This window comes from Lissotriton vulgaris, chromosome 2_1 (genome assembly GCF_964263255.1).
Source record: "Lissotriton vulgaris chromosome 2_1, aLisVul1.2, whole genome shotgun sequence".
NCBI classification, from domain to species: Eukaryota; Metazoa; Chordata; class Amphibia; order Caudata; family Salamandridae; genus Lissotriton; species Lissotriton vulgaris.
Genome location: NC_141687.1, coordinates 1,859,671,075 through 1,859,686,539, shown reverse-complemented (window position 1 = coordinate 1,859,686,539; position 15,465 = coordinate 1,859,671,075). Strand labels below are relative to the sequence as shown.

General features: G+C 42.8%; 1 protein-coding gene across 2 annotated transcripts in view; it reads left to right on the top strand.

The window, feature by feature from the left end:
- Positions 1 to 15,465, top strand: part of ANKDD1A (ankyrin repeat and death domain containing 1A) — a 392,066-nt gene that overhangs the window by 316,233 nt on the left and 60,368 nt on the right. For both annotated transcript variants that reach the window (XM_086958048.1, XM_086958049.1), the window contains exons 12-13: positions 7,256 to 7,351; positions 7,512 to 7,713. In XM_086958048.1, coding sequence (XP_086814174.1) covers positions 7,256 to 7,351; positions 7,512 to 7,713 — 298 coding nt within the window. The remainder of the gene's footprint in view (positions 1 to 7,255; positions 7,352 to 7,511; positions 7,714 to 15,465) is intronic.

Below are 15,465 nucleotides of genomic sequence, written 5' to 3'. Positions count from 1 at the left end.
TTGGCTTTCTTCCATGTGGCTCGCTCTAATGTGTTAAGGCTGCATGCTTTATCACATTAAATCCAGAGCTGTGGGCATTGCCAATGCTTGTTTGTTATATCTTAAGGCTGAAATGAGATATTGATGAAGGATTTACACCAACACATACCACTGAATTTGTCAGAATAAACATAGCTCATAAGGGTGTAGGAAGAAACCAAGGTGGCACACGTGTACATGCCATTTTCTGTTGTAAAATGCTGTAGCACAGAGGTGCACACAGGCCCCGGCACTTAAATAGGTAAAACAAAAGGGGGTTAAGGTTAGTTGATATATTTTAAGGAACCTATTTCAAGAAACCAAAAAAAGACCTTGACAGAACATATTTGCTTGAAGTGATAATCCTAGCATTTTAATGATAGCCATATATGTCTACCCTACTGCCAGTAGGCATGCTAATGCACTTAGTACATTTTAACGTCCTATCAAGAAAGAAGGCAGAGCCTGACAAAAGTGCCTAAATACCACTAAACCATTTGGCCACAGCTTTATGCTGTTCAGCTCACAATGCACTTTATTTTAGCAGGGACTGAGCTGTGCTGCAAACAGCTGCTTATTCCCAAAGTCACTGCCGCTTTGAGCCTCCCACATCAGCGCATTCAGCGTTGGGAATAATTTGCTTGTAAAGACCCTAGGAGACCCCAGCTGTGTACTAGTCCTGTGACTGATTTATGGTTGGAAGTTTGCTGGGTGTGGCATTAACGCAGTCCAAGCAGAGAAGCTGAGCATAGCCCAAGAATGTGGTGCTGGGCTGGAAGCTCTTTAGCACCCTCATAGTTTGACCCAAGCCAATTATTTTGTGAATGTTGGTAGGGTGCCTTGTAATCCTGTGCTGTTTTAGCCCTGTCATAAACTGTTTGGTTGTGATTCTTACAAGTCCAACATATCCTCAAGGCTATAAAACGTAAAGTAGTTCTACAGGAGAGTTTTTTTTGACCCACGTCCTAAGGCGGCTGCTGGAATCTTACGGTATGAGTACATGAGGTATCTTAGTCTGGCCACCCAGGCACAAGGAGAATCTGTCCAACATGGCACAGTAAAGGGTTTGGCAGCAACTAACCGAGGCATATCCCAGAAGTTCTCACAGGTTGAGACTTTATTGTAAAAAGTAAACGTGTAGGTGATGCAAACAGAGAGGCAGCTACAGGGTCTTGGCTTGAGAAAATTGTATTTGGGGACCTATTGTTTAAAAGGGGACAATGCTTTCCTTTCCGAGTCTTTAAAGAACTGCACGATTGCCAGTGTTGACACTGAACACATAGTGGATATATTGAAGAATATGGCCAGATTCTGGAGGTGCCATAGTTTGGGGAGAGTGAGGATCATATTTCCTATAGAGACATTTTCTGAAGGAGCCCAATGTGTGTTTGGACCTTCACAGATTAGTTCAGTTTCCTAAAAAGGGCAAAACAATAAGAGCCCAGAGACAATAGTTTTGGATATTGAGAACCGTTTTGCAGAGTTAGTTACTGACAACAGCTTTGATTTTTGCAGGCGCAGGATCCACATTTTCCCAAACCTTAGTCAAACAAACAAGAGGCGAGAGAGTGAACAACCTCAGATCTTCAAAAAAGAGGTGATTGCTGCAGGACTGGAGTCATCACATTGGTTCTTCCCCAGTTCCTCTCCATATTCATTGTTGTCACCTTGAGAAAAACGCTTGTGTTCTACCAACCGTGTTCTGCACAAGACTTTATGAATATTAGGTCATCTGGGTTGAAGTGCCTGAGTATAGGTCTTTTTGCTACATAAAAGTCTACTTACTGAGGAGGCAGAGTGATTGTTGGCTCCATATATGCCAACGGGATAGGGGGACATCTGAGTTTGTGATTACATTGTTTTTCATACCTGAATTTCCTCCTCTCTCTAGCTCTCCCATTATCTGCATTTTCCTTGTTCCCTTATTTGGGTGCAGGAGACCGTGTAAAGCACTCTATAAGGGGACGTATGTGTTATGTTATCCATCCATTCATATGGACCAGCACACATAACATAAACTTGATGGAGGGGCATAAAATGTGAATTCTGCACATAGGGTGTCATTAGGTGCACACATCTATAAAATGGCTGTCCTATGCAATTGCTTTTTCCCTACCATCCATGGAGTCTAAAGTAAGCAATGAACAATTATTATATTTCTGATGAATATTTCTAACCACAGATTATTCATCTTTAGAATATTATCAAGTGCCAGAATAAATCCAGAGAGTCCTTCAGCAATACTCACGCAGGTGGAACTGTGTGAAGCCGCTTCTAGGCACCAACCCCACACACTCTCAGTATTTTTCTTTCCGCAATGAGGAGTGAATCCGCGCTCCTTACTTTGAAACTTTTTAACAACATCAAAACAATTTGTAGGGTGCTAGGAAACAATGGCCCACCAAAAATTACTGGATTCAAATCGTGCTGGGACTGCAGGATGCAGATGTTGGTCACAGATCCACACATGGTATGGCCCTGATGCTTGGGGTACAGCACAACTTTAAGTTGTGCAATAAGTGTGCCCTCAAGCATCCCAAGATGATTCAGGACTGGGACGGGAAACTCTACGTCACTGACCACAAGAAGAGATTGTGGTCTAAGCACATTCCCACTCCTAGTCCTGGGCCCGACAGCAGTCCGTGTCTCTAGTGTTCTTTTCTTGTAAAAAATCCACTTCCCTGTCAAAGTCTTCCAGCAAGTCCAAATTAAAGTCTGAACACATGCACAAGAAAGCCAACTGGGACTCGGCTCCTATCCCACGACTTAAATTCTATCAAGAAGACATGAGGATACAGATCACTCCGCTTGCCGGTCTCCTCAACCAGAACTGATCCTGCTATTGATCCTCCCTATATTCCCCATGTGCCAAATTCACTGCCACATGACCAGATAATGGACTTTAAAACAGCTATACTGAATATCGTTGATGTGTTTTTTCCTCCTTCTGGCATGCCATAGGTCTACAAAGACACACAGGGCTCTTAAGATGGACTTCTGATGGCAGGTCTATCATCATCGGGACCCGCTTCAGAACCCATACGAACTCCTGTACTGACTTCTATACCAATGTCAAAATCTATCACCATTCCTTCCATACTGTTGCCAATGCTGACTCTACCGGTGCTGTTCGATTAGCCAATCCCAACTCAATCTCTGACCCCAAACCACTGTCGGCTCAATCCAGAATCTACAGCTAGAGTCTGATTCAGTATCTCTACCCAGATGCTGGTACCACCAGAGGATTCATGATGTTTTTTGGCTTCAACTTTTGTTTCAACATGTGTGACATGCCCCTGATATCCCTTAAGCAGTTTCTTGGTAAGTGTGCTTTTTATTTAAAAAATTTAGTTCCAACATTCAGGACCCCGCGCCCAAGCATTCCTGTCCGGTAGCAGCCACTACTGCCCTTAATACGATAATGATGAGAAAGAGAATAGGTTGCACCCTCTTCATTATAAATTAATGAAGATTTATCAAGTGCACACAGCTACCAAATTGAGTTTCCAGTGCAAAAGTGAAGAAATTACTGAAATACTGCAGCTTAGAATATCCAGATCTTCAATGCCTTTTTAAAATTCAGACGAGTCCTCTTAAAATGAAGCCAGAAGAGAATAGTTACAGATTTTAGAAGCTAAATAATAACAAGATTTTCTCCCGTGTCTTGAGCTTTGGGTACATGGTATCACCAATTGGCCAGTAGAGAAAGTGCAAAATGTTTTAAAAAAAAAATAATGACCCCCATACACCCTGGCAGTTTTCACCCATGTTGCGGGTATCATTAATATATTTATGAAAAACCTGGTGGTGACGTATAGGAAAAAAAGTCTGTTAAACCTGACAGCTTTAGAGTGGTCATCCTCCAAATTTTTAGCCTGGTGTCCTCACTTTTTTGCTGGTTTGTTTTTTTTGGCCTTATGGCTTTGAGCACTTTACCACTGCCAACAAGTGCTAAAGTGCATGTGCTTCCACCAAAAAACATGGTTTGATTGACTTATCCACAATTGCCATATTTAATTTATCTGTACGTGCCTAAAAGAGTGCACTAGCTGTGCCCAGGGCCTATAAATTAAATGCTACTAGTTGGCCTGTAGCACTGATTGTCCCACCCACGCAAGTAGCACGTTGAACATGTCTGAGACCTATCACTGCTGAGCCTGGATGTATAATTTTCCTGTCATGTTAACTTGGCATTTAAAACCCGTCGCCAAGCTTTAAACTCTGCTATTATTACATATGTCATCCAAATGGTAGGCCCCAGGTAGCCCATAGGAAAGGGTGCTGTGTAATTAAAATGTAGGGCATGTGCTGTCAAGTTTTGAATGTCCTGATAGTGAAAAACACCAAAATTAATGTTTCACTACTATGAGGCCTACCCCTCTCATAGGTTAACATTGGGATTCCCTTATTACACTTATAAGCTGTAATTCCTGATTGAGCCGGAGTAGCTCTGTCATGTTTCATATCATTGGAATGGTAATGATAAATGCTCTTTGCAGGCAAAGTTGAATTTATCATTAGTATCTTAGAATTGCCACTTTTAGAAAGATGGCATTTCTCTGTTCTTAGTTCTGTGTTCCTGCAGCTTGTTCCAATACACGTCTAGGATGGGTGGGTGAGAGCTTGGCTTTGTGCATTCCCTCTAGACAGCCACAAATAAAGGAAGGTTAGGTGTGACTGAGTGGCCATCCACATGCTGATGTGCCATCTTTGTAACTGGGGGTGAATGTTTGCATTGTTCAGTATTCCGTCCATCAATTGTTTCTTTTGCATTTGTCGCCCTAAGTGGGAAGGGTATGCCAAAACGTGGGTCCCATGCTCACTGCGCCACTGGATGCAAGCTAGCCTGGCTAATGAGGGGTGATGCCCCAAAACAGGTCCCAGGATGCTAGTTCCCAGCCCAGGGAGGACCTGGCTTGGCAGCTCGGGACAGACAGTTCCCATGAGGCACAGTGTCAAGAATGATTGCATATGGCTGAGTCCAAACTGGGGAGAAGTGATAAGCAAAAGAACAATGGATTAAACCCAGATCTTTGTGACTGGCGGTGAATGTTTGCATTGTTCAGCATTCCACCCATTAATTGTTCCTTTTGCATTTGTTGCCCTAAGTGGGACCAGTGGTCACTGTGCCAATAGATTCAAGCTAGCCTAGCTGATGAGGGGTGATGCCCTGAAACCAGTCCCATGATGCTTGCTTCCGGTCCAGGGAGGACCTGGCTTGGCAGTTTGGGCTGGACTGTTCATATAAGGCACAGGATTTGCATATGGCTGGGGTGGCGTGGTGAGCAAAAGAATGATGGATTAAACCTATATCTTTGTGACTGGAGGTGAATGTTTTCATTGTTTAGCATTCCGTCCAATTGTTCCTTTTGGATTTGCCATCCTGGACAAGATAGGAGGGAGGAGCTGACACTTGCACATGAATAAGCAGTGTGGGGTTGGGGCTGCATACCCCCCACCCTGTAGTGAGTCTGGAGCCAGAGCTGGGAGGCAGGACCTCTGTGCATTTCAAAGTCCCTCTTTGAAAGTCACCTCCACTACAAAAGCACAACTGAGTATAAGTACTGGGTCTCTGACCCCACCAAATCAGACACTACCGGAGGAGTGAAGAATTCTGCCAGGAGGAAGGACTGCTGTGCTGACACATGGACTGCCACTCTGCTGGACTGCTGCTCTAGAAGACCTGACTTACTGCTGTGCTGCCCTTCTGCCTACTACCCTCTACCCTTCTGAAGAAGAACTGGACTCTTGCTTGAACCCAGAGTGATTTCCCAGGGATTTCTGGCTTGCCTCCTGTTTTAAGACTCATGAATATTAGATGTTTTACCCCCTGCTCCAGTGCCTGGGCCATTGAAAGTGGATCCAGGTGCTTTCTCCAGTAGAACTGAAGCATCTTCTGCTGCATGTGTTTTGCTATGCCTCACCCCTTGAAAGAGGAAGAGAGGCTCTATTGTCTAAAACCTAACAGGATGTTGAACTTTTACATTGACCACACAAGGGACAATAATGTGGATGATCAGCTCTTTATGGGGTTTTCTGATATAAAGAAAGGCAATGCAGTGCAATTGAGCACCGTCAATGTGGATAGTCTTCTGCATTACAATCTCCAATGCTCTGGCCAAAGATGTAGCCTCCTGAAGGCCTGTGAGCCCATTCCACAGAGACAATGGCATTAGTGAGAGGGGTAACTGTTCTAGTCTTCTGCCAATTTGCAAGATGGGTTTTGTTGCATACGTTCACAAAGTACTAATGCCTTGACAGTCAGGTCTAGTGGGAAGGTAAAGTAACCTACTCAGTCCTGCATGACTTGTTAGTCAGAGTACTTTCCCCAAACCATCCACCTTTGGGACATACTGCAGTGGTATCTATTTTAAAAGTGAGGAAACTGTGGTTAGAAGTATCCATCAGAAGAATAAGCTACTTACCATTGGTAATGCTCTTTCTGATGGATGCTCTAACTTCAGATTCCTCACTGCCCACCCCCCTCCTCGTTATGTGGAGTGGCCCCTTTTATATCTAAAAATGGTCTGAAGTTAAAAATTCAGCTCAGGGTCTCAGACAATTTGTTCCATGGTCAGCGTCTGAGGGCACGGAACGAAAAAGATACAAGTTGCATAAGAAGGCATTTGTATCTTTCTCTGCTCTGTCATTACCAGGGCAGTACAGAGTCTCTGCAGAGCAAAACGGATCCATATTCCCAGTTTTCTGGAGCATTACTGATGGATTCTCCTGAAACAGTCTGGTACTTGGGGACATTCGAAATGTTAGGTACCTGCTGTTAGGGTATGCACCAGAAAGATTGTTAAATCAGTTAAGCAACTTGTTCATGCCAAATTACCATTGAAAAGTATGCTTTTCACTTTTTTCTACAAGGCAGAAATATCAATCTAAAGGTAACAATCATAAATCACTAGAGCTGGTGTAGAAACATTTTTCTTGACAATGTTCTTTGCTAGAGAGTAAAATAAATCTGCAAGTGTATTTTTTTTAATTCCCTTTAGAAAGAATAATGATCTACAAAGAAATGTTTTTCTTCATTGAACTTCCGACTAGGGAAAATCAAATAAAATGGTTGCATTTCCTCAGGCAGAATGTTTAGAGTGTGTACTGGATATAAATAAACCAACTCTCTTACTCCATGTGTATCTTATTCTGCATGTTTTTATGTACAAGTATGTTACATGTCCTGTATACATATACTTTGTTTAAACAATGAATCATATTTATTTTATACCAGCAAGGGAAGACCTGTTTGGATGTAGCTGCTCGTGGAAACCATATCAACGTGGCAGACATGATCATCAAAGCTGATCGATTTTATAAGTGGGAAAAGGTATTTATAGTAGGTGTGAAACATTGTGCTTTTGTCAGCTGTGGTGCCCCGATTTGTGTTTTCAAAATGGATTTTTCATATAAAGTTAAGCCTGAAGGGCATAATATGGGCTTCTCATCTAGGTGCATGTACTTCAACCCTATGTCTCTTCATATTGTAGGACAACATGAACAGTGACTCCGATTCCTGGGTGGACCAGCATTTAACCTTCAAGCAGGACCATGGGCTGGAGACACAACACATTCGATCTGTGATGTGGCGGCTAGCCACCAAGTACCTCAAACCCACTGACTGGAAGAAGCTGGCACATTACTGGATGTTTAAAGATGGGCATATCAGGGCAATCGAGGAACAGTGGACAGGTTTGATCATTACCCTATATTCTGAAACATGATCCTCACCCTATACTGAGCACTTTATATAACCTGCTTTATAGAATAACAAAAATTCACTGCAATCTCAAAAGGTGTCAAAATTTGTCATCTCAATGTGGCAGAAAAAGGTAAGATGCCAGGTGGGCCTTTACTTTTATTTTATTTTATATTCTGATATCCCATTGCAACATTAACTCAAATCTCTTCTGACATTGGTGATTAGAAATCTTTTAAGTGAAAATACACAGCAAAAGCTTTTATTTGTCTACTCCATTGAGCAGCTGATGTTCGAATTCCAGCAACATACTAGGGGTCTGATTATGAGTCTGGCAGTCCATGGACCGCCACACTTGTGGGGGTGAAGCGATGGTGGTCTTCCGACCACTCTATTGGGCGGTCGGCCCTCCATTGCCCCACCGCAGCCACCAGGAAACTACTGTTCCCTGGTGGTATTGCAGTGGTCAGGCGGCCACAATATGATTGGCGGGACCGCTGTGATCCCGCCAAGCATATTCCAAGTTTCCTCTCCACCCCAGTTTTCATGGCTGTTCCACTTCTATTAAAAACGTGCGGAGAGGAAACAAAGAGGACCCTCCAGGGCCCCATTTTGCCACTGCATCATGGGCTGCATGCCGGGGTGCACAACATGTGCCCCCCTGTGTGCATGCACTCCAGTTCCTGTACGGTATGGACTATAAAGACCATGCAATGCAGGAACTCTTTTTGGCGCTCCCATTGCAGTGCCCATTTTCAGGACACTGCAGTGGAAACTTAAAAAAAGAAAACGCCAGACACTAGAATCACTCGTAATCTGGCAGGCAACCTGACCACGGGTTTGGCGGCGCGTCAGTGGGGCAGACCCAGCACCACACGGCAAACTCTTAATCAGGCCCTAATTTATCAGTCAGTTAAATTTGAACAGCATGCAGCTGCTTCGAAAGAAGCCTCCTGGCGCTAGCAGCAAAAGCTGAACAATAATGTGGGCAGGTGGAGGTCACTTAGCATTAGACTTCATTAAAGAGGACTGTCTTTAACGTATTTTAAAGATGGACTCAGAGGGGACCAAATGTAAACTAATTTATTTATTTATTTATGTATTTATATAGTGCTCTACTACCTGGAGTCGTCTAGGCCCTTATGAAGGAAGTCCACGGAGCACTGCGTGTAGGAACCAATGCATGCCCATTTTACGGGGTAAAAAGCCATGTTTTGAGTCCTTTCCTAAAGGACAAGAGATCGGTGAAGTTTTTCAAATGTAGAGGTAGTTTGTTCCACCATCTAGAGGTGACATATGTTTTTATCCCCCATCTTTGGAGGCAGGGGGATGGTACCCTCACCAGCTTCAGTATACCATTGGAAGTGTTTAATTATATGTGAGTGGGACCTGAGTTCTGTTGGGCCTTAAAAGCGACACACAATGCTTTAAACCTAATTCGCTTCTCTATCGGTAGCCAGTGCAGTGTATTAAGGGCCTGTTTGGCAGATGAATATTTGGACAGACCGAAGAGCAGTCTAGCAGTGGAATTCTGGAGAACCTGTAGTTTTGTTATTACTGATTTATTTGCTTCAACTAGTATTCCATTACAATAATCAAGTTTAGACAGCACTAAGGCTGCCACCACTGTTTTCTGCAATCCTGTCGGTATAAAGGGCAGTATTTTCTTCAAGATTTTCAAGATGTAATAGTTGGAAGCAGTGAGTTTGTTTACGTGGTGATGGAAGGAAAGGGTGGTGTCTATAGTGACTCCGAGATTTTTTGCCTTACTAATTGGTGTTGGAAGAGTCCTCAGCTCTGCTGGCCAGCATTCTGAGGACCAGAAGGAGGTAACTTTCCCAAAGAGAAGCGCCTCAGTTTTATCAGAGTTCAACTTAAGGCAGTTCTCGGCCATCCATACGCTGACACATCTCATACACTCCTTAAAGTTCTGTGCTATTTTAGGAATGTCACTTGAGATTGATACAATAATCTGGGTGTCATCCGCTTATGACACCAATTCAAACCCGTGGGATTTGATCAAACATGCCAGAGGAGCAACATATAAATTAAAAAGGGTGGGTTTTAATAGGGTAAGAATAGGCTCAATAGGGTGTGAAGTCCTGTGTTTAGCTGAAAGAAAGGAGAAGGATCTACCGCCTTTTCTGGCTTTAAGAAATATTGGAACTTGGAGCAGCCTGAGATTGTTGGATCTTAAAGATCTAGATTGGTGAGAAGGTTTAAGTCTATTTCTTAAGTAGAACTGTAAAAGCCAAAGTGACAGCTTTAAAGTGGATATGTTTGACCACTTGCACCCAGTGTAGGCGTTTCAGATAAGGAGAAATGTATTGCCGGTGTGGAATTTTCAGGTTCAGTCTTGCTGTAGCATTCTGTAAAGTCTATAATCCGTAAATCAAATAGACTAGAAGGTCAAATTATAGACTATTAGCATTGTTCAATCTGGAAGTTACAACCATGTGAACAGTAGTTTTTCACATATGTTCAAGAACCAGATGAAACTTTCTTTAAGCTATTTAAGTTTTGCAGAACTCATAGCAAAAATTTGCTAAATTCAATTTAGAAAAGAGAGATTGGAATCAAATATTATTCCCGAATTTCTAGTAGTGCAGGTAGGTGCCGGAGGAGGGCCAAGTTCATCTGGCCACCATCTGCTTGGATCAGGCAAGCACTTAGACCCAAAAAAGAGAATTTCGTTTTTTGTCTGAGTTTAACTTAAGGAAATTCGAAAAAATGCACCCTCCAATCCACATAAGCATTGCTTAATGGTTGAAATGGCCTCATTGTTATGCTCTTGAAAAGAAAAATAATGTTTGGTGTCTTCTGCATAAGATAATACTTGTATACCTGTAACGACCAGATTTTCGGAACAGATAGGATCAGCTCACCAAGACACCACCAACCCAGCCGAAACGTAACCACCTCCCTCCTCAGGACCCATCTATCCAGGCACCTGGGTACCTACCTGAAGATGGGGAATTAGCAATATACAAGCTCATATCATCAAAAACACCACTAAATCTATGGGATTACTAGGAATACTCACTGATTACTAAGGACGTCCATGCCCTACACCACACTCATACCTTGTAGTCTCGCGACCACATGGGCCCAGACTAATCTACCCTGGGGCAGTTCTGATTACTTACCATTACACACTGATCACAATCAGTGCTCACGCAAGCCACAATCCTGTGGGTATACACACCAGTATCCCCCCTGGTGCTCTCACTTTCCTACAAGCCACAATCCTGTGGGTATACACACCAGTATCCCCCTGGTGCTCTCATTAATGCCCAAGCCACAATCCTGTGGGTATACACACCAGTTTCCTCCCTGGTGCTCTCATTAACGCCGCCTTACAACGGCGATCACTTTCCTATGAATACCTTTAGCTCTCTCTCTGTTGGGAAGTTTCTCTCATACATCTAATACCTACGGGGAATGTCTCATATATTTTATGGATCACACAAGAATGGCCGAATTACACGGTGTACAACTTATTCTCTATTTCAAGGGCTCCTCTCTCCCTGATTATTCAGTTACCATTTACCTGAGCGGGGGTAGCATCCGTTCATATAATAGCACCTGACTAGAAGAAAGGCTACCATTACTGTATAAGAACAAGATATATACACACTAGTTCACTAAGAACTGGGGTTCCTTTATTATAACAATATTACCAATATAATACTGCACTATAACACATAGCCTGTAAAGTAAAAGGGGAATAGACACATACACAGATCTGCGGGGTCTCTTTATTATAATGGAACGCTTTATTACTATAACACATCCACATGTAACTAACAGGGACTGTAGAAAGCTAAAGAGGGAATAGATTATACTGCACACCGCTGAAAGAAAAAGGATTAGCAATACAATAGGGACAAGGTTAATGTTTAAATGTAAAGCAAACTAATATAACAGGACAGATATCACCTGATTAGTATGAAGTCTTGCTCTAGCTGTCATCTGGGTTCCTCTCTCGTCTGTGCCTTAGCTCGTCTCAGATTGTCCCCTGCACTCTTGGACACGCATCTGCGCTGATCACTCTGCACTGGATTCCTCTCCCCCACGAAGTGTCTTCACCTTCCAGCTTCATTCTAATGATAACGTTTCTGCCGCTCTGATAACCGTTCACTCCACTAGCTTCTTCACTCTGTCTGATTATCCCTGCTCCAATGTCCAATTCACTCCAGCTGCTCCCACAGACTAATCCACGATATAACTTCAGTCTCTTCCAAAAGGCATTACTTCAGACTCCAGCTGATCACAACTCCTTCTGATAAGTAACTGCTTCTGACTGCTTTCTTCAGCTCCAAACATCATCTCACTTCTCTCTGTTCCAAACACCGACTCACTGCTCTCTCCAGCTTCAACTAACTGACTGACTTCTCTCTGTTCCAAGAACCGACTGACTTCTTCTCTCCCCGGCTCCAACTAACTGACTGACACTACTCCTCTTCTACACTTCACTAATATGGAAGGCTCTCCCCTCATGGAAATTTCCAACAGAGGGCTGCCTCCCACCGAATTCCTGTGCCAGCTCCGAGGCCTCCTGCGCAGCCTGCAGTGACCATCTGCATGTTACGTATAGACCCAAGAGAAAAAAACATTCTTCCGATAAGAACCAGTCTCGGCTGGTTTTCCCCTAGCGAACAACACCTCATAACTAAAACATCACCTTTATCCTGCAAGCATCTCAGTCTGCAGGGACAGAAAGCAAAATGGAGTCTCTCTAGTTCTAGGCCTTGTAGGCCTGAGAAGGATGAAATAACACTTAGCTCTGTCAGAGTACATACACAAACCATACCAATATGTAATATAAAGTCAGGACTACAGGATCCACCCTCTACTATAGGAAGGATGATGAAAGGACACATAATTATGTCAAAGCCAATAGGCAATAGATGGATTAGAGTCAAGAATAAGGGAACTATCATCATATAAAGCAGCTATCCTCTAGTTTATGCTTCTAGGTCTGGAAAAAGGCCTGAAAAGGACCAACACAAGGCAAGAATAAGGATCTAGGATGGTAGCAAGCTTAAAGTCACCATCACTCAGAAATAGAGCCAAAAACACGGTCACTACAATACCCCAAGATTCAATTAATTTTGCCAGTGGTTCTGAGTATAAATGAAATAGGGTAGGGCTCAAGACTGAGCCCTGCGGTAATGCATAACCAATCTGTTTCTAAGTAGATGTGAGCAGAGAAAGATACACTGCCTGATATCTGCTCTCAAGGAAGGATTTTACACAAGCTTAGGCCTAACCGTAAATACCAGCCATTCTTACCCTTTCCAAAAGAAGTGTATGAGAGACAGTATCAAAGGCGGCTGATCAAATCAAGCAGTACCAGCACAGCATAACAGCCCTGATCAAGATTACCTTTGATGAATTCTGTAATTTCCAACAAGGCGTATTCAGGTTACTAAAGCCCGGTCAGAAGCCAAATTACGAATCATATAGCAAATTATTAGATTTCAAGAAGTGAATTAACTGCCTGTTGACCAATTTCTCCAAAATGTTAGAAGCAGCAGATAGAAGCGAGATCAGTTTGAAATAGCTCAATATCATAGGATCAGCCTTAGATTTCTTTGAAAAGAAAAAAAAAAAAGCCAGTTTCCAACAAGAGGGATAAAAAGCGGATTGCAGGGAATTATTTGGAATTTTATTGAGCACTGGATTGATAATGGAAGAGGCATGATTTAAAATGAACGGCGGACATGGATCGCCAGGAGATCCAGATTTGCATTTAGCAAGTTCCTTGGCTGTTTTAGCAATTGATACAGGGTCAAAAGTAAGTAGTTGAGAACCAGTCTGATGACTGCTCACCGAGACTGATAGAAGGGGTCTCAGCTCGCAACTTTATACATATGTTTTGAATCTTCTCATACAGAAATTGAGTCAAGTCAATACGTAATTCTGCTGACTGTATTATTTTCATTTCTTTTGCCTTCGTAGATAAAAAAAGAGTTAATGATTTTTGACATTTCAGAGGGGTGGCAGGAGTTTTAGATGCTGCTGCAATTTGAGAAGAGAAGTATTGTTTCTGGGATTTGTGAATATATTTGTGAAATTCCTTTAAAGCTAATTTATATTTAAATTTTGTCTCATTATTATAGAATTTTCTGCAAGTTGTCTCGAAAATCTTACAGCAACTTTTTTCCTCCTTTAAGGAGGATGAAAACCGAGGGGTTATCAGTTGAGACCTTCTTGCTACATGTTTTTTTAGCGGAGCAATGAGATCAAGAGCAATGGTTAGCCAGTTATTAAAATTCTTCACATCACATCAGTATCTGGAAAACCCGTTTAAAATGGGGCCGAAGATTGAAGGTTCTGTACGAAAGGCGGGTCCAAAATTTTATGTCACGCACTTGATAAGATTGATGATTTTTCTTGATTCTTCTGATTCAGCAAAAAAATGAAAGGAAAAAGGCACCAAAAAGTGATCGAACCCAGGAACTGTAAGGGCAGAAAGAACGTGCAGATAAGGAAGATTGTAAAAAAAATAAGGTCAAGTGTATGATCTGCCTTTTGTGTCAGTGCAGTTACCAAATGTGGGAGGTTATCGATGAAGGGTGTAGCAATTATGCTTATTTTAGTAGCAGACATAATAATTATTTCATTATATTAAAATTAATCAAATACAACAAATAAAACTGTTAACTACAACAGCACAACTAGGCATCATTGTATACAAAACTTTTGCTGCTTTTATGGTATATTTATTCTTGAGCAGTGATTTAGAAAATAAAATGCTGTTTGATTGTTGAAGCCATTGGTAACCCAAATCCAAACATTTTGTAAGTTTACTAATTAAATACTTAGGGGCAGATTAGGATTGCGGTTTTTCCGCGTCCTCCGGGCCGGCAGAAGCCACCGCCGGCCCGGAGGATGCGGAAAAAAACGCAGCGGACCCACCAAAGACCCACCACCACATTAGGATGTCCGGTGGGTCCTGGTTTCTGTCCGCAGCTTTTCCGCCACGGTTGGCTTACAACTGCGGCTGAAAAGCCCTAATATGGTGGCGGTGTCTCTCAGACACCGCCAGCCATATTAGGATGCCCAAAAAGAAATGCTTTTCCACGGCGGGTTTTCCGCTGTGGAAAATCATACAGAGCTTCACTGTGGGGGCCCGTTGCGGGCCCCCTGGGTGTAGAGGGGGGGTGCACATAGGAGGTATCTATGGTACCCCCCTGCATTTGTATGCAGTAATTGGAAGGCACCGCGCGGTGCCTGCTGCTTTCTGCATACAAATGCAATGTATGCATTTTTAACTTTGCGGCGGATGCAGCTTGAAGCCGCACCCGCCCCAATGTTAGAAATAGAGGATGTGACCGCCAGGGTGGCGGTCACATCCTAATTGGACAGGAAGGAACTCTGCAGGCCATGCGGAGGTTCCCTCCTCCTCGATGGTCACGGACGGACTCAAGTCCGTCCACGATCATAATGAGCCCCTTAGTCTGTAATGGAAAACAATGCATGACTGCCTCCTTAATTGTCAATATCAATCAATATCATCAATGAATGAGGAACACAGATATTTTCTCTGTAAGCCTTGCAATTTTGGATGGACACAAATTTGATGATCTAAGGATACAGATGTAAGGTCAGAAAGCCTGCATCTATTTGGGGCACTAATGCATGATTTCCAGGATTTTTCTAAATAATGTTATGTTATGTTATGTTATGTAACATAACTTGTAGAGCGCACTTACACCCAGCGGTTTCTTGGTGCTATG